The sequence below is a fragment of the Gobius niger genome (assembly GCF_951799975.1).
Source record: "Gobius niger genome assembly, chromosome: 10".
NCBI classification, from domain to species: Eukaryota; Metazoa; Chordata; class Actinopteri; order Gobiiformes; family Gobiidae; genus Gobius; species Gobius niger.
Genome location: NC_136861.1, coordinates 5148251 through 5168230, shown reverse-complemented (window position 1 = coordinate 5168230; position 19980 = coordinate 5148251). Strand labels below are relative to the sequence as shown.

The window sequence follows — 19980 nt, the reverse complement described above, 5'->3', positions numbered from 1 at the left end:
CGTGATTTACGGCTCTGGAGACGTATTTGGATTTTAGCTCGAGTCCGCGCGGGGCAACATTTTAAACACGTCCAGGAGTGAGAGGTTTGGGAACACGAGCTGCAAGAATCTCACTCTCGTCAAGTCTGTAGAACTCGACGGTTTGTGGGACCTCATGGAGTGTGTTTATGTGCACTCCAGTTTCCCCGGTTTGTCTTTGATAATATGAGCACAGTTGACTGACTATAGAAACCTGAAAATAGCCGTTTCCTGGTTATGAGAAACGTGGATTCTCCAACAGTAGCCGGGATATATGTCCTGGGTTTGTCCCTGTTTCAGAGCGTGGTGTCCTGCACTGGTCAGCTCCTCCACCTCCCTCTTCCAGCTCCCCCTTTCACCATCCTCTGGCAAGAGCCTAAAGGTTAAGTAAGGGGTAATGAACAACGAGATGTCCATTATCAGAAATAACTGGACCAAAGCCTGAGCCTGTAGCTCGTGAAATGCGAAGCGAACAGAAACAATCATCACATCTGCATGAAGTAACAAGAGTTTGTTTGAGCTCCGTTGATTTGCTCCTGAAGAAGAGTTTTAGACTTTTCTACTAAACAAAACCAGTCCCTGAGCAAAGGATGTCGAGGCTTCTGAACAGCTGTTCTCCTTTCAGCACAAGGTGAGCTCTTAACAGTGGCGTTATCTAAGAGTTAGGTATAAAAAACATTAGTACGATATTATTTACAGTTCTGTCACTGCGCTGGTGTTTCAGTTGATCAGATGCGTCACACAAACAGGACGGACTTTTTACGCTTTGGATGGACGAGCGGGAGGCCATCCTTAGTAATTGTTTGTTCTCAATTATGCTATTTTTGTGATGTAATAATCGAAATCGTGATCGAATTTCGATTAATTGCACAGCCCTAAATTTCAGATTTAAAGGCATATCTACTGCTTGTTGGGGAAACACAATATTTTGTACAATATATGACAAATTAAGGTTTTATTTGGGCTATTTGGGCCGGCCATCCGAGGGTAACGTTGGGATGTAAAACTTTGGCATTTGCAGAAAAAGTTCTTTACTTTAGGCGACAATGTTGAGGTTCGGCCCTCGGTGTTTTGGCGATGATGAAAATCGGCCCTCCTAAACTCAAACTTGCCGACCCCTGCTGTAAGGCACCGTTCAGTTCAGATGCTGTGGGTGACGAGGAAAACAGACTGGCGTCATCAGCGTACATTACAATACTGGCCTTATTAACTGTGAATGGAAAGTCATTTATGAATATAGACAATAACACTGGACCCATACAGCACCCTTGAGGCAAACCCCATCATTTTAGTATCTGACAAACTAACATTAAAAAACAGTTGCTGCACACGATTGGAGGTAAGAGATCATCGATATAACTTTCACGTGGAACTTTGTGGCTGGAAGAAACCATTTGAACAAACTCAGAGGGGTTTAAGGGTGTTTAAGTGGAACAGCCCTCAAGTGCAAGTTGGTGCAGTCCAATCCAGCAGAGGAGGAGGAGGAGGAGGAGAAGAAGGAGGAGAAGAAGGAGGAGAAGAAGGAGAAGAAGAAGGAGGAGAAGAAGGACGAGAAGGAGGAGGAGAAGGAGGAGGAGAAGAAGAAGAAGAAGGAGAAGGAGGAGAAGGAGAAGGAGGAGGAGAAGGAGGAGAAGAAGAAGGAGAAGAAGAAGGAGGAGAAGGAGGAGAGGGAGGAGGAGAAGGAGGAGGAGAAGGAGGAGAAGATGGAGGAGAAGAAGAAGGAGAAGAAGAAGGAGGAGAAGGAGGAGAAGAAGAAGAAGGAGGAGAAGGAGGAGAAGAAGGAGGAGAAGAAGGAGAAGAAGATGAAGAAGCAGAAGAAGAAGCAGAAGGAGAAGGAGAAGAAGGAGGAGGAGAAGAAGAGGCAGAAGAAGAAGAAGCAGAAGATGAAGAAGCAGAAGAAGGAAGAGAAGAAGAAGAAGGAGGAGAAGAAGAAGAAGGAGAAGAAGGAGGAGGAGAAGGAGAAGAAGGAGGAGAAGGAGAAGGAGGAGGAGAAGGAGAAGGAGGAGGAGAAGGAGGAGAAGGAGGAGAAGAAGAAAGAGAAGAAGGAGAAGGAGAAGAAGAAGAAGGAGGAGAAGAAGAAGAAGGAGAAGAAGAAGAAGAAGGAGAAGGAGAAGGAGGAGAAGGAGGAGAAGGAGAAGAAGGAGGAGAAGGAGGAGGAGAAGGAGGAGAAGATGGAGGAGAAGAAGAAGGAGAAGAAGAAGGAGGAGAAGAAGGAGGAGAAGGAGGAGAAGAAGAAGAAGAAGATGAAGAAGCAGAAGAAGAAGAAGCAGAAGATGAAGAAGCAGAAGAAGGAAGAGAAGAAGATGAAGAAGCAGAAGATAAAGAAGAAGAAGAAGGCAGGTGAAAGGTATTCGCATCCAATATAGGAAAAGTGAACAATATATATTTTCATCTCCATAACTTGTATCAGGCTCAGACTGTGTGGAAAGAGAAAGTGTTAGAACGTTGTTAGAGTGTTTGAACCTGCACTCTTTGTGAAGTCAGTGCACTAAAGTGGAGCTATGATTCCACAGACCCACGGGCTGGTCTAAAACATTTAATTCCCGGACTGAAATTAGGTCCCAGCACGTCCCTGGTGCCACTAATCGTAAACAAACATGGCCGACTGAGAGTTTTTTTATTGAACAATGAAAGCATTAACTAAAAGTACTGAATATATCAGATGAAAAGAAGAATCGTAATTCAGATTTATGTAAAACTGTGGGCGGCTGATTTATTTTAACCTATATTTAACGTAAAAACTCACAGAGATTTACAGTCTGACTTGGCCAAGAGGCAACAACACGTCCATAAAACAGTTCACATCAAAGATAAGACACATATAAAAAAATACAGAAACATCTGCAACCACAACGGCTTTGGACCAGTTCTGTCAGCTCCAATTTAAAAGAGTTTCAGCAGATTTCGCAGCTGATTCCAATCAAACGGAACAAAAGCCTTTTCCCATCTCAGTCCTTACTCTGGGAACAGACGGGAACCGACCCAGAACGAAGAGTGATGTTAACCTCTTAACTCCCGCCTGAACCGAGAGGATCTTTTTCCTCACGTCAGCAGATTTTCTTTCCATCATTTTTTTGTAGGGTATTCAACTCATTTTTGTCATTTTTTGGTCATTTTTTGTCACATTTTTGTTATCTTTTGGTCAATTTTTTGTATTTTTTTTGTCAACTTTTCAGCATATTTTTGTCATTTTTTATCACATTTCTGTCATTTTTTCGTCAATTTGTTATACATTTTTTGTCATTTTTTGGTCAATTTTTTGTCATTTTTTGGTCAAATTTTTATCATATTTTTGTCATTTTTTTGTACATTTTTCATCATATTTTTGTCATTTTTTTATCACATTTCTGTCATTTTTTCGTCAATTTTTTATCAATTTTTTGTCATTTTTTGGTCAAATTTTTATCATATTTTTGTAATTTTTTGGTCAATTTTTTGTAATTTTTTGGTCAAATTTTTATCATATTTTTGTCATTTTTTGTCCATTTTTATCACATTTCTGTCATTTTTTCGTCAATTTTTTATCAATTTTTTGTCATTTTTTTGTCCATTTTTTCATAGATTTTTTGTCATTTTTTTTTATTTTTTTGTCAATTTTTTATCACATTTCTGTCATTTTTTGTCAATTTTTTATCAATTTTTTGTCATTTTTTGGTCAAATTTTTATCATATTTTTGTAATTTTTTGGTCAATTTTTTGTAATTTTTTGGTCAAATTTTTATCATATTTTTGTCATTTTTTGTCCATTTTTATCACATTTCTGTCATTTTTTCGTCAATTTTTTATCAATTTTTTGTCATTTTTTTGTCCATTTTTTCATAAATTTTTTGTCATTTTTTTTTATTTTTTTGTCAATTTTTTATCACATTTCTGTCATTTTTTGTCAATTTTTTATCACATTTTTCGTCAATTTTTGCAATTTCTTGTGACATTTGTGACAAATTTTTATCATATTTTTGTCATTTTTTTGTCCATTTTTCATCATATTTTTGTCATTTTTTATCACATTTCTGTCATTTTTTCGTCCATTTTTATACATTTTTTGGTCAATTTTTGGTCATTATTTGGTCACATTTTTATCACATTTCTGTCATTTTTTCGTCAATTTTTTAATCAATTTTTGGTCATTTTTTGGTCACATTTTTATCATATTTTTGTCATTTTTTAGTCAATTTTTCATCATATTTTTGTCATTTTTTATCACATTTCTGTCATTTTTTGGTCCATTTTTTGTAATTTTTTAATTAAATTTTTTTCATTTTTTTGTCATTTTTTTGTCCATTTTTTCATAAATTTTTTGTCATTTTTTTTTATTTTTTTGTCAATTTTTTATCACATTTCTGTCATTTTTTGTCAATTTTTTATCACATTTTTCGTCAATTTTTGCAATTTCTTGTGACATTTGTGACAAATTTTTATCATATTTTTGTCATTTTTTTGTCCATTTTTCATCATATTTTTGTCATTTTTTATCACATTTCTGTCATTTTTTCGTCCATTTTTATACATTTTTTGGTCAATTTTTGGTCATTATTTGGTCACATTTTTATCACATTTCTGTCATTTTTTCGTCAATTTTTTAATCAATTTTTGGTCATTTTTTGGTCACATTTTTATCATATTTTTGTCATTTTTTAGTCAATTTTTCATCATATTTTTGTCATTTTTTATCACATTTCTGTCATTTTTTGGTCCATTTTTTGTAATTTTTTAATTAAATTTTTTTCATTTTTTTGTCATTTTTTTGTCCATTTTTATCACATTTCTGTCATTTTTTCGTCAATTTTTCATTAATTTTGTTTTATTTTGTTTTATTTTTTTTGTCAATTTTTTATCACATTTTTCGTCAATTTTTGCAATTTCTTGTGACATTTTTGCCACTTTTTCATCAATTTTTCGTCACTTTTTTGTCAATGTTTTCTCACTTTTTTGTCACATCTCCATCATTGTTTTCGTCTCAGTTTTGTTGCTATTTCCCCCGCTTTTTTCCAGAAGCTTTTGGACTGGGGTAAAGCCAAACTGGAGAAAATGTGCTCGGTTCAGGTGGGAGTTAAGGGGTTAAACTTTGAATATATAATGAAGTCAGCCAATCTAAAGATTATTAATAATGTGGCAGCTCCACCACTGACAAGGTTTGTCCAATGAACCTCTGATCAGAGTCAGAACAACAAGGACGAGGCCAATGCACCAAACCAACACCAAAACCAGCATTAGGACAATCGAGTTTATAACAAATGACTTATTTTCAATCCAATCCACACAGTACATTAGCCTTGAAATAAAAGCTTGCACGACTTCATCAAAAAGATTTAAAGACTGATTTATTAAATTTAAAATGACGCCAAGGCTGGTGACTTTGGGACGCAAATTGTGAGGGTAGATCCAAATGTCATGATTTCTGTTTTCATTCAGTTTTAACCTCTTAACTCCCGCCTGAACCGAGAGGATCTTTTTCCTCACGTCATCAGATTTTTTTTCCATCATTTTTTTGTTGGGTATTCAACTCAATATCTTTTTTTTTTTTTCATTTTTTGTCACATTTCTTTTTTTTTCTTCTTTTTTTGTCAAATTTTTTTTTTTGACACATTTTAATCACATTTTTGTCATTTCTTTTGTCACATTTTGTCACATTTTTGTCATTTTTTCATCCATTTTTTATGAAATGTTTGTCATTTTTTTGTCACATTTGTGTCATTTTTTGTCACTTTATTTTTTTCATTTTTTATCACATTTTTGTGATTTCTTTTGTCACATTTTGTCACATTTTTGCCATTTTTTCATCCATTTTTTATCAAAGGTTTGTCATTTTTTTGTCAGATTTGTGTCATTTATTGTCACTTTATGTTTTTCATTTTTTGTCACTTTATTTTTTTCATTTTTTTGTCACTTTTTTTCTTTTTTTGTCAAATTTTAATCACATTTTTGTGATTTATTTTGTCACATTTTAATCACATTTTTGTCATTTTTTCATCCATTTTTTATCAAATGTTTGTCATTTTTTTGTCACATTTTTTTTTTCATTTTTTTTTTTGTCACATTTTGTCACATTTTGGTCATTTTTTTCACATTTTTGTCATTTTTTTGTCACATTTTTATCACATTTTTGTATTTTTTTTGTCACATTTTGTCACATTTTTGCCATTTTTTCATCCAATTCTCGTCACTTTTTTGTCAAAGTTTTCTCATTTTTCGCCACATTTCCATCATTGTTTTCGTCTCAGTCTTGTTGCTATTTTCACAGCTTTTTTTCCAGAAGCTTTTGGACTGGGGTAAAGCCAAACTGGAGAAAATGTGCTTGGTTCAGGTGGGAGTTAAGGGTTAAGTGTTTACTTTGACAGCCCGTTTTAGTGTCGAAAACAGTTCACGATGTCCTTCACAGGCATCATTTTATCTTCATGTCTAAAAGCAAAGATCAAAAGATGAATCTGAAAAACACTGGTCATTGTTTTGTGGAGTCTCTGTGACCTGAAGAGCTTTTACTTGATCTGCACGAACCACTTTTTTAAACAAAGGTCTGGACAGAAAGTTATGGAGAGACGTAACATTAAGTAACCACAGAGCTCAGAGCAAACCTCCTCCGCCCGTGAATGGAGCCCGAGCGCTGGCACATAATTTACGGCCGTTCCCCGACAGCGCGGATTCAGCCGGATTAGTTTCATTCACTCCAATCAAAGGCGAACACAGGTTACCGCTGTCTCTGCCTGTTCCGCTTCCACAAATATGTGGACTTTGTTCCCCCTCGCCCCGGGCTGCACTCGCTGAGCTGAAGAGCTGCAGCTTCCACGGGTTATTAAGTCTTAAAGCAGCTCGTCTCGGGTCACTTTGTGTTGACACGCTCAGAGGGATCCTTCTGTGGCTTTAAGAATCTGTTCATCCACTCCTGCTTTTCGTATCTGCTCAAAGATCTGGAAAAGCTTTAAACTATTACTTTCACTTCTGTCTGGATTGAGCCTAGAGGAATCAGAGATGGGCAGGCTATATTAAAGTCTGTTTTATAAATCAGTTTAGGAAAACATTTGCATATGATTTTTCCTATTACTGTGCATAAAAGGCATAATATAGAATAATTCTGTACTTTTTGCAGATGAGAGCTCTGCCCAACCTAATGGTGTTTTGATGCAGGACTCGAGTGAACTGAACTGGTCCTGTCGAAATCCCCCTCAAGTCTTTTGGAGTCGCCTCTGGCCACCAGGGGGTGGTGTTACAGCAATGTCAGCTCCCGCCATTAGAACCAAAGAGAAGGGATGTCCTCGCCCATCGGCCATTTTCCCACTGACATGACATGGTCGGCACGGCAACAGTTTACAATTGTTTGCCTCGCTCTATGTCACTTCCTGTCAGTGTCCAATAAGGAAGTGAAACTATAAACATATAAACAAGGAAGTTCAGTAAACTTGAACCTCTTACCAAAACTGAATGCATTCTCTCCTCTTTGCCATTGTCGTCACTTTTTATTTCCCTGTGTTCCATGTGTTTTTGTCACTTTTTTATTACTTTTTTGCTGTTCTTTTGTCACTTTTTCTGCTGGATTTTTGTCACTTTTTTGCTGATTTTTTGTTATTTTTTGCTGGATTTTTGTCACTTTTTCTGCTGGATTTTTGTCACTTTTTCTGCTGGATTTTTGTCACTTTTTTGCTGTTCTTTTGTCACTTTTTCTGCTGGATTTTTGTCACTTTTTTGCTGATTTTTTGTTATTTTTTGCTGGATTTTTGTCACTTTTTCTGCTGGATTTTTGTCACTTTTTTGCTGGATTTTTGTCACTTTTTTGCTGGATTTTTGTCACTTTTTTGCTAGATTCTTGTCACTTTTTCTGCTGGATTTTTGTCACTTTTTTGCTGATTTTTTGTTATTTTTTGCTGGATTATTGGCATTTTTGCTGGATTTTTGTCACTTTTTTTCTTGGACTTTTGTCACTTTTTCTGCTGGATTTTTTTCCTTTTTTTTTCAGATTTTTTGTAATTTTTTTGCTGGATTATTGGCATTTTTTGCTGGATTTTTGTCACTTTTTTTCTGGATTTTTGTCACTTTTTTTTCTGGATTTTTGTCTTTTTTTCTGGATTTTTGTTACTTTTTTGCTGATTTTTTGTTATTTTTTGCTGGATTATTGTCACTTTTTTGCTAGATTCTTGTCACTTTTTCTGCTGGATTTTTGTCACTTTTTTGCTGATTTTTTGTTATTTTTTGCTGGATTTTTGTCACTTTTTTGCTGGATTTTTGTCACTTTTTCTGCTGGATTTTTTTCCATTGTTTTGCTGATTTTTTGTAATTTTTTTGCTGGATTATTGGCATTTTTTGCTGGATTTTTGTCACTTTTTTGCTGGATTTTTTTCCATTTTTTTGCAGATTTTGTGTAATTTTTTTGCTGGATTATTGTCATTTTTTGCTGGATTATTGTCATTTTTTGCTGGATTTTTGTCTTTTTTCTACTGGATTTTTGGCATTTTTTGGCTGCTCTTTTGTCACCTTTTTGTTGAGTTTTTAGCTCTTTTTTGCCATTTTACATCCTCATTTTCTTTTTTTCTTTTTCATCACTGTTTTGAAAAAGCTTTTAGATTTGGAGAACTTGGAGAACAGGAGAAAACACGTTCAGGTGGGAGTCAAGAGGTCAACTCGTGATGAATCAAAACGTAATGAACTAACTTTGGATTAAGTGCAGTTAAATATCATCATATTTAAAGTGAGCTGTGTTAATCAAATTTAAACCGCGTGATTGACATGAACTCTCAGATGAACCAATGACAGCTGTAACACAACAGAGAGAATCGTTGTTGTTGCAGTTGGAGTTGGCATCAAGACATCGTGATTAGACTCGAGTATAAATCTCCAAACAGCAGCTCTCCAGCCCTTTCTGGTCGCTCGCCAAACACTTTCCTACAAACACTTGATGACTCACGTTTTAGATGCAGTTTCTGTTTGTTCAAAACGAGCTCAACACAATCTGAAAAACACTGAGGTCAAAGTAATAAAGGACAAGAACAAAACTAGAGTCATTTTCTTTGAATTATCATCTTGCTGGTAATTCTCCTGAGTCGCTTTTTACACAAGTGTATTTCAGCATCTCCGACAAACCAGGAGATGGTAAACTGAGAGGAAGGAGAAAGAGCTGACCAGTGCAGGACACCATGCTCTGGAACAGGGACAAACCGTTTCAGAGGAGACTCAAGGCAATAAAAAAAAAAAAATAGGACGAACCAAACACCTGAACGTTGTAAGACTCTCCGACAGAGGCCGGGTCTCCGACAGGGGCCGGGTCTCCGACAGGGGCCGGGTCTCCGACAGGGGCCGGGTCTCCGACAGGGGCCGGGTCTCCGACAGAGGCCGGGTCTCCGACAGGGGCCGGGTCTCCCACAGGGGCCGGGTCTCCGACAGGGGCCGGGTCTCCGACAGGGGCCGGGTCTCCGACAGAGGCCGGGTTCGTGGCTGGCGGAGGCAAATTAAAGCCGGTCTCTAAAACAGGCCGGGGCTTTTATTAGAAACTATAACAGTAGAAATATTCCCCATGTTCTGAATTTGTCTCATACTGGTGTAAATGAAAACTCACGTGCAGGAAGTAACAAACGGGAACCCGGGCCGAGGGGGACGCTGCGGAGGAGCTGATCCGAGCGTAACTTTGACACAGATTTAGCCACTTTTCAAACCTCCTGTGACGATATTTGGAAACAGGACAAACAACAAATGTTTATGACCCTCCAGGGTTTTAATAAAGTCTCCATCGCGTCTTCAAAGCACGTCCAGCTGCTCCGTGTGCAGGTCAGTCCCGCCTCATAATAACTCCTCCCATCAGCGCGAGCGTCTCGTCTTCTCTCGGGTCAGTCTCATAATCGATCACAAACACAAACGCTCCGTCTAAACTCGCCTTTTACACAAGATAACAACAAATAATCCTGTCCAAGGTAAAAACGAAACAGAAACCTGCAGTGACATTGATGTCAAAGCTCCGCTAACAGCAACGAAACACTTCCTGTTGTCCTGACAAAATAAAAGGCGTCAATGTTCCAGCCGCTGGGAGAGGGTTTGAAATGTTCATTAATAAATGAACCTAATATTTTAGGTGCAAATGGACACAAATCTCGTTTTTCTTCATTTTCCTGGTCGTCCGTTTTGCTCAAATAGAAATAAAGGCCTGTCTCTAACTGTGGCCTGGTTCCAATAAAGGCCTGGTCCCAGATGCCCTTGAGTAAATAAAGGCCCCGGCCTATGTTAGAGCATTTACGGTACTTATGTTTTTGTTGAGTAGTAAGTATAGCTCGCCGGGTAAAACCCCTGGACTAGAGTGTACTCAAACTTAAAGGTTTATTATGTAACTTTTCATGCGGAATTAAAGATGATCTTTATGTGTATGAGACCTTGTAGTGACCCCGCGGCTGCATGAGTGGCTCCTTTAGTTCCATTGCAGACGCTCCAGGATCATTTGTACGGAAGGTTTTTGCTCCTGATGAACTTCTCACCAGAAAACAAACATGATCCAAGAGCAGGGGTGGGCAACGTCAGGCCCGGGGGCCAAATCCGGCCCTCCAGCACCTCCAAATCCGAGGCCATGGTTCTCCACCGGAAAAAGGTGGTTTCCCCTCTTCAGGTCGGTGGGGAGTCCTTACCTCAAGTGGAAGAGTTCAAGTATCTCGGGGTCTTGTTCTCAGTGAGGGACGGATGGAGCGTGAGATGGACAGACGGATCGGTGCGGCGTCAGCAGTGATGCGGTCGCTGTATCGGTCTGTCGTGGTGAAGAGGGAGCTGAGTCGGGGCAAAGCTCTCGATTTACCGATCGATCTACGTTCCCACCCTCACCTATGGTCATGAGATTTGGGTCATGACCGAAAGGACAAGATCGCGAATACAAGCAGCCGAAATGAGTTTCCTTCGCAGGGTGGCTGGGCGCACCCTCCGAGATCGGGTGAGGAGCTCAGTTACCCGGGAGGAGCTCGGAGTAGAGTCGCTGCTCCTTCACGTCGAAAGGAGCAGCTGAGGTGGCTCGGGCATCTGTTTCGGATGCCTCCTGGTCGCCTCCCGCGGGAGGTTTTCCAGGCATGTCCTAGTGGGACAAGGCCTCGTGGAAGACCCAGGACACGGTGGTGGGACTATGTCTCCGAGCTGGCCTGGTGTCGCCTCGGAGTCAGAACAGCTGGAGGAGGTGTGTGTGGATCAGGAAGTTTGGGCATCTCTGCTGAGACTGCTGCCCCCGCGACCCGGCCCCGGATAAAGCAGAAGAAAATGGATGGATGGAGAAACAATAGGAGAGGTTAATGTCAGTGCTTGGTCAGACGGAGAGGCCGACGGGAGCTGAGCGCCTCATCAGCGCCTCATCAGCGCCTCGTCAGCGCACATGACCTCTGTCCTTTTACCCCTGTGCCGCCGCGGCGCAGACGACTGGGCCGCTTCCAGGAGGCCGCGGCTAATTGGGTCAGATTGCACAGCGAGGAGCATTACGCCCAAAATTGGAAACACATGCGGGTCGACGTGTGTGGGGCCGAGACGACTCGGCACTCGAAACAAGAAAACTAAACAAAAACCACAATGTCCTCCCAGAACCTCCACATGAGGGTGACAAGAAACAACCAGCGGGGCAATCGGTTTCATTATTTCAGTAAAAATACAACAAAAGTGCCATAGGGCCGGATTTGGCCCCCTGGGCCAAAATGTGTTGCATTTTCATAACCCCTGTGTCTGCATGTGTGCTGTGTCTAACCCCTGTGTCTGCAGCTCCAAGTGCAGATCCTCCTCTCGTGAGTTTCCTCCTGACCCCTGTGGGTTTGGCTCTGCAGACGGATGATGTGTCTGCAGACGGCTGAGCTCCTCTCCAGGTTTCTTTCTCTCGGAGGTTTCGTCAGACTGACAGCTCGGCCATTTGCTGTAATTGACATAATCGCCGCCTGAGAATTACCCCGAGGTTCCTGACGATGGACGAGGTGACGCCGACGTTACCGTGACTGAACAAATGTCAATGGACAAACGTCGCTGGCTCCGAATAAACCCCCTCGCCAAAAAACAAGACATTTGTACCTTTACTCTGGTCAAACACTGCAGGTGAAAGCACTGGTCGGTTTTGGATTTGTGTCTAGTTTAGGGTTGTGCCGATCGTGGTGGATGAACAACATCACGATGGAGAGCCAGCATCGTGAGGCCACGCCCCCTCCTGTCAGAAACACACACTGGTCTTCTGTGGGCCTTGTAAACCTACAAACTTTGCAGGGATTGCACTGTAAATTAAATCACGGATATAACTAATATGCGCTAGTGTCAGTAGCCTTGATGCCATGATGTGTTAGCCGTAATTATTAAAGTAAAGACGCAGCGTTGCTCTATTTCTGATGCGCGGAGCTCTCTCTCTCTCTCTCTCTCTGCAGCTCAGAGTTTAACAGCGCGTGGTTTTGCTTTGCTGCGTACGGAAACCGTTTTAAAATGACGAGATGGCTCTCACATCGGAGCGCGCATGGGTTTGGATTATTCTCACGAAGGACCGAGAGAGGAGAGAGAAAGGAGAGAAAGAGGTGGTGCAGGAGTTGCGAAGTTACGAGCTCACGGACCGGGCGGCGCGTGGAGCCGCTTCAAAAACGTAACGTATGTTCTCGATCTCTTTTTATGGCGTGTGTTTTTCATCATGATTCATTTCACTTCTGTTCATCACAGAGCTCCCAAAACCACACATAAGGTGTAGGGCTGGGTACCGTTAGTTTTTTTTCCGATACCACTACTTTAACGATACCTGCTTTTCGGTACCGGTGCCTTAACGGTACTTTTTTCAATACCTGTGTTATTTTAACTGAGTTAAAATAATGTGTATAAAAAGTATCGTTCAGGAGGAAGTCCAAACACGGCACATCAGAAAACAGGAGCAGCAGCGTCACCTGGAACTTCATGTTTTGAGCAGAATTCCCACAAAAGCCGTGATAAAAAGAGAGAAAGGACATTATTACCTCCTGAGCTGCAGGAACAGACCAGATCCACATCAGGACCGTTTACTGAAGATAAACTTTTCTAAACTCACTGAGCTGTTCCACAGTGAAAGCTCCTCACACGTCACAGATCTGTTACATAGTGAGAGCGCTCACTCTGTCACTGACAAAGCACCATAACTGTTCCAAACATGGCTAATGCAGAGTGAGCCTCACCTTTTCCAGAGACAATCTTTGATCCCAAACGCTCCGGTGCAGCTGGAGTTTAAACAACAGCAGGAACTTCAGGCTCTGCGGCTAAAGCTAAAGCTAAAGGTAAAGCTAAAGCTAAAGCTAAAGGTAAAGGTAAAGGAAACCCATGTGTTTCTTGTTGTCACTGCTTTTCTATTTGTCTAAGAGTCTAGTTTCTTATTCAGTCCAGGTTTAGTTCTGGTTTTTAACCAGTTTACTTAAGTCCTGGTTTAGTCCTGGTTTAGTCCTGGTTTAGTCCTGGTTTAGTCCTGGTTTAGTCCTGGCTCAGACGCGGCTCTGCCATCTCTGATAATGACTGAAGTGTGAGTAAGTTACAGCTTTGCTTCTGCATTTGCGCTGAAGCTGCTCATGAGTTCAGGCTTTTTTAGACTCACTGTGGATCATTTATTGACGTTTGGAGAGAAAAAGTACCGAAAATTAGCACTGAAAAAAAAAGTTTTTTCGATGCCGCCCCTACCGGAGCTTTTCGGTCAGTACCAAGTAGGAACCTTTTGACGATACCCAGCCCTAATAAGGTGTTTTAGAGGGTCTAGTTTTGTCACTCAGCGTGTTCATATGAACGCGCTCCAGAGAAGTGTCGGCTTCACAGCTGTTCACTACGTAACAGGAAAAATATCTTTGCAGCTTCAAAAACATGTAAACGTGGCCTGAATTCTCCTCTGTACGGCAACACGACAGGGACAAACCTTCTTCTTCGTTGTGAGTCAGCACAGCACCGGCCCCCCAGACTGAAGAAGAAAAGAGAAAAGAAGCACAATAATATAAATAAAATGTCCAGATCGTCATTTATTTCACTTGTTCATCACAGAGCTACAAACCACACAGGTGTCATTTCTAAAGGCTTTTTTCCCACTATGTAATCAGGAAACGACAGCATTTGCTCATTCACATTCACATTCAGCAGGAAAGCACTGAGACTTCCACACTTTTTGATTATCGTCACTAAATAACATACATTGAAACTCCACCATTATGGACAGATTACTGACCACATAAATCGAACGCAGTCTAAACTACTCAAAGGAAGAAGATTATCCTGAATTAAATCCGTGTAAATAAACTCACATCGTTTGAAGCGCAGGTTTGTTGTTTTTGGATCAGCTTTTCGAATCCTTCCCTCCCGCTGAGGCGCTTCTAATCAGGATGAATTGTAAATTGGCTGAAATCAGCGCGGTGTGTTTTTGTAAGGAGCGGATGATGTCAGGGCTTTGACTGACGGAGCTGGAGTTTCCTAAAAACACCCGGGTTTACCGCAGGGCTGGGATCACAAAAGCATTCAGGCTTGATGCGCGTTCGTCATGAGAAGGAAATGCGATGAGGAGGATGAAGATGAGGCTCTGACTGACGGTTAGTGATGATTTCAGACCAAAACATCCTAATGCAGACGAGATTTATGAGGCAAAGTCATGATTACAACACTTTCTGAACATGCTGACGAGCCCTGACAGGAAGTGGAGTTTAAATCGTCGACTGGACGGAGTTGTTCTTGTGTGACACAGACCGAAGTCAGACGTTTCAACATGAGCCTCAGGTCTGTCCACTTCCCTCCTCAGGTCTGTCCACTTCTCTCCTCAGGTCTGTCCACTTCCCTCCTCAGGTCTGTCCACTTCCTTCCTCAGGTTTGTCCACTTCCCTCCTCAGGTTTGTCCACTTCTCTCCTCAGGTCTGTCCACTTCCCTCCTCAGGCCTGTCCACTTCCCTCCTCAGGTCTGTCCACTTCTCTCCTCAGGTCTGTCCACTTCTCTCTTCAGGTCTGTCCACTTCCTTCCTCAGGTTTGTCCACTTCCCTCCTCAGGTCTGTCCACTTCTCTCCTCAGGTTTGTCCAGTTCCCTCCTCAGGTCTGTCCAGTTCCCTCCTCAGGTCTGTCCACTTCTCTCCTCAGGTTTGTCCAGTTCCCTCCTCAGGTCTGTCCAGTTCCCTCCTCAGGTCTGTCCACTTCCCTCCTCAGGTTTGTCCACTTCCCTCCTCAGGTCTGTCCACTTCCCTCCTCAGGTCTGTCCACTTCTCTCCTCAGGTTTGTCCACTTCCCTCCTCAGGTTTGTCCACTTCCCTCCTCAGGTTTGTCCACTTCCCTCCTCAGGTCTGTCCACTTCCGTCCTCAGGTCTGTCCACTTCCCTCCTCAGGTCTGTCCACTTCGCTCCTCAGATCTGTCCACTTCTCTCCTCAGATCTGTCCACTTCTCTCCTCAGATCTGTCCACTTCCTTCCTCAGGTTTGTCCACTTCTCTCCTCAGGACTGTCCACTTCCCTCCTCAGGTCTGTCCACTTCCCTCCTCAGGTCTGTCCACTTCCTTCCTCAGGTCTGTCCACTTCCCTCCTCAGGTCTGTCCACTTCTCTCCTCAGGACTGTCCACTTCCCTCCTCAGGTCTGCCCACTTCCCTCCTCAGGTCTGTCCACTTCCCTCCTCAGGTCTGTCCACTTCCTTCCTCGGGTCTGTCCACTTCCCTCCTCAGGTCTGTCCACTTCCCTCCTCTTCCCTCCACTTCCCTCCTCAGGTTTGTCCACTCCTCTCCTCAGGTCTGTCCACTTCTCTCCTCAGGTCTGTCCACTTCCCTCCTCAGGTCTGTCCACTTCTCTCCTCAGGTCTGTCCACTTCCCTCCTCAGGTCTGTCCACTTCCTTCCTCAGGTCTGTCCACTTCCCTCCTCAGGTCTGTCCACTTCTCTCCTCAGGACTGTCCACTTCCCTCCTCAGGTCTGTCCACTTGCTTCCTCGGGTCTGTCCACTTCCCTCCTCAGGTCTGTCCACTTCCCTCCTCTTCCCTCCACTTCCCTCCTCAGGTCTGTCCACTTCCCTCCTCTTCCCTCCACTTCCCTCCTCAGGTTTGTCCACTCCTCTCCTCAGGTCTGTCCACTTCTCTCCTCAGGTTTGTCCACTTCCCTCCTCAGGTCTGTCCACTTCCCTCCTCAGGTTTGTCCACTTCCCTCCTCAGGTTTGTCCACTCCTCTCCTCAGGTCTGTCCACTTCTCTCCTCAGGTTTGTCCACTTCCCTCCTCAGATCTGTCCACTTCCCTCCTCAGGTTTGTCCACTTCCCTCCTCAGGTCTGTCCACTTCCCTCCTCAGATCTGTCCACTTCTCTCCTCAGGTTTGTCCACTTCTCTCTTCAGGTCTGTCCAGTTCTCTCCTCAGGTCTGTCCAGTTCCCTCCTCAGGTCTGTCCACTTCCCTCCTCAGGTTTGTCCACTTCCCTCCTCAGGTCTGTCCAGTTCCCTCCTCAGGTCTGTCCACTTCCCTCCTCAGGTTTGTCCACTTCCCTCCTCAGGTCTGTCCACTTCCCTCCTCAGGTCTGTCCACTTCTCTCCTCAGTTTTGTCCACTTCCCTCCTCAGGTTTGTCCACTTCCCTCCTCAGGTTTGTCCACTTCCCTCCTCAGGTCTGTCCTCTTCCCTCCACTTCCCTCCTCAGGTTTGTCCACTTCCCTCCTCAGGTCTGTCCACTTCCCTCCTCAGGTTTGTCCACTTCCCTCCTCTTCCCTCCTCAGGTTTGTCCACTTCCCTCCTCAGGTCTGTCCACTTCCCTCCTCAGGTCTGTCCACTTCTCTCCTCAGGTCTGTCCACTTCCCTCCTCAGATCTGTCCACTTCCCTCCTCAGGTTTGTCCACTTCCCTCCTCAGGTTTGTCCACTTCCCTCCTCAGGTCTGTCCACTTCCCTCCTCAGGTCTGTCCACTTCCCTCCTCAGGTTTGTCCACTTCCCTCCTCAGGTCTGTCCACTTCCCTCCTCAGGTCTGTCCACTTCCCTCCTCAGGTCTGTCCACTTCCCTCCTCAGGACTGTCCACTTCCCTCCTCAGGTCTGTCCACTTCCCTCCTCAGGACTGTCCACTTCCCTCCTCAGATCTGTCCACTTCCCTCCTCAGATCTGTCCACTTCCCTCCTCAGATCTGTCCACTTCCCTCCTCAGATCTGTCCACTTCCCTCCTCCTCTCTGCCCGTGGCTTTGACGCTGAGCTCCTCCTTCAGTCGTCACTTTCTCTGCTCTTTAGCTGCTCCTGCCCTCAGGCCCACATTTCTGAGCTCACGGAGGGCAGGCCCGGGCCGGTGCGAGGGTGAGCCTGGCGAGAGCCCAGGTCCGGGGCGTGGCACAAACATTACAGGTGAGTAACGCTGTGTTTACTCGCTCTGACGTCAGGCCTCCAGCGACGATTGAGTCATTACTGCAAGCGCCGCTAAATTAAGTCGTAAAAGTCAACGCTGATTGTAGGTTTGGAGGCAGATATTAAACTCGTGTGAGGGCAGAACTCTGCAGGACTTGGAGAACTTAGGCGCAGCACCACTCCTCCCCTTCCATCGGAAATGTTTTATTGGACTGATGTTTTTTAGTGGTTTTAAATCGATCACTGGTTTTAAAAACAGGACTCCCGCAGGGCTGTGTCCTGTCTCACACCCTGTTCTACATCTACAGCAATGGCATCCGATGAAGCAGGAGTGGAATGACACAATCACCGCACCTGCTCATTCTGCTGTTCATCGCCCAGGGACCCCGTCACTCGGCCGTCTCCCAGCTGTGACCCTCCTCCGCCTGGCCTCTCCGTGGCTCTGCTTGTCGTTGTCAGCTGGTGGTCCCGGGTCTCATCCTCTACCCTCACAGTGTCCGGGCTCAGGGGGACGATTCTGTCAATCCTTCATGGGCAGCACGGTAGCGCAGTGCCGCTTCACAGCTAGAAGGTCCGGGTTCGATTCCCACCAGGGACGGGGCCTTTCTGTGTGGAGTTTGCATGTTCTCCCCGTGTCTGCGTAGGTTTCCTCCTGGTACTCCGGTTTCCCCTATCACTATAAACATGCACAATAGGTCAGGATGAATGATGTGTGTGAGTGAATGTATGGTGGTGTCAGAGGGTCCGTTGGCGCAGACGTGTGTAGTCGCGAAAGCGCTTCTGTCAGTCTCCCCCAAGGGAAACTGAAGCTCTCCACCACCGAGTATGGAGTGAATGTACAATTGTCTCATTCTTCTTCTTCATCATCGCCATGTATTTCATATCGTTAATTCATCAAATCATTCATCGTCGTCAGCCGGGTCTGAGCCCCAATTATGATTCCATCCATCCATCCATCCATCCATCCATCCATCCATCCATCCATCCATCCATCCATCCATCCATCCATCCATCCATCCATCCATCCATCTTCTTCCACTTGTCCGTATCCGGGTTGTAATCACATTGCACCAGCTGCTTATGGCGCCTCCTGCAGGTGGTGGGTCCACAGAAGGACGGCCTCATGGTTCTAACTGGGCCTGTTTGTCTCTCTTAAGGAGCTTCTGAACCGCTCTTTGTCTGACCCGTCACCTTGGACCTGTTTTCCCCTGGGAGACCCTACAGGGGCATGAAGCCTCGACAACAGAGCTCCAGGATCATTCGGGCTCAAACCCTCCACCACGTTAAGGTGGAGGTTCCAGGAGGGGACCAATAATGATTCAATGTCCAATAAAACTCTCTTAACACCACTCAGTTTCTGTATTTACAGGTTGAAATGATGCCATGTGACTTATTACATTTTTGTTTTTGTGAGGTCATGTTAAATAAAAAGTACATGATAAATGTAACTGCATTTGGTTTGATTCTTAATGCAAATATTCATATTTTTACAGGGCTGTAAAACAAATTAAAGCTTTAACTCACGAGAAATAATTAATTGTGATTATTTAAGTTAATTATTATCCGGCTCTTCACAACGTAGAAGCTCCGTTGATTTGAATGGGATTTCCCAACGTTCTGCCGGTCATTATTTTCTGATAAAGGACCTCTGAGAAAAATAATGACGCTGCCAATGGCAACGGAGTTGGTGCATTCATATCACTCCACGTGTACGTAGTAGCGACACTATCTGTCCCGTCACTGAGAGAGAAGTTGGGGGAATCGCTCGTGAAGTTAGTGTGAGTCTGACTTTCAACTTACCCATAGATTCACCATCATTCCTCCAACTGCGCCTTCAACTAAGTAGCTAGGCTAGCTACTAGCCTTGCTGCTTCTAGCCAAACGTTGCCGAGCAACGCGCAAACTTTAGGGAACTATTTGTCGCGGAAGTCATTAAATAAACCTTTCGACCTTCATAAAAGTGTACGAAGTTTATGTTGTGTGTTCAGTTGGCAAATGGCCATATAATAAGCGGGATCATGTATAGAACGCTGGTCTTCAGGGTGAAACAAGACAACTCCGCTTCGCGTCGGGGTCCGGTTCGACCTGTCGGTGCTTATTTTCCCGATAATGACCAGCGTTCTATACATTATCCCTTACTTAATCACATCTATATGTTTTGACCTCCTGTATGTGAGCCACACATCACCTGAAAGACAAAGCTCTTGTATTATATTGTGAGAGGGGTTTCCAACCTTTTCACATGACCCGGGGGACCCATCTCCAGATGTGGAGCCACGTCAGAAACACCTGGCTGGAGGATTCACCTATTGTACATCTTTTTAGTGGTAGGGAAAACCGGAGTACGCGGAGGAAACCTACGCAGACACGCAATGCAAAGTCCACACAGAAAGGCCCCGTCCAGGTAGGAATCGAACCCGGGACCCCCTAGCTGTGGAGCAAAAGTGCTAACCGCTGCCACCGGGCCGCCCAACAGACACAGAAGCACAGCCCGATAGACACGGAATGAAATCGCATCCATTTGGTGAATCTGAATCGATACCCAGCCCTTGTTACTGTATAAATTCAATGCACAAAAGAACTCTTTGAGGATGAATCCGCCTCCGTGCTGGAGTGCGAGCCACGGCCGCCCTGAAGCTCCGGCAGCTCAGGAGCTGTAACTCTAGTCATTTTGATGTTCTCCTGGCGCTGACACGAGGTTAACGCGGATCGAATGGACCGTGTTTCC

The 19980-nt window shown here is 43.7% G+C and overlaps 1 protein-coding gene across 1 annotated transcript in view; it reads right to left on the bottom strand.

Annotated features, from left to right (window-relative positions):
* Positions 1-19512, bottom strand: part of slc1a9 (solute carrier family 1 member 9) — a gene marked incomplete at both ends in the record, with an annotated part of 117338 nt that extends 97826 nt beyond the window's left edge. Inside the window, 2 exons of the mRNA XM_079564707.1 lie at positions 17607-17778; positions 19487-19512. Of these exons, the coding sequence (XP_079420833.1) occupies positions 17607-17778; positions 19487-19512 (198 nt within the window). The remainder of the gene's footprint in view (positions 1-17606; positions 17779-19486) is intronic.
* Between the last annotated feature and the right edge of the window lie 468 nt (positions 19513-19980).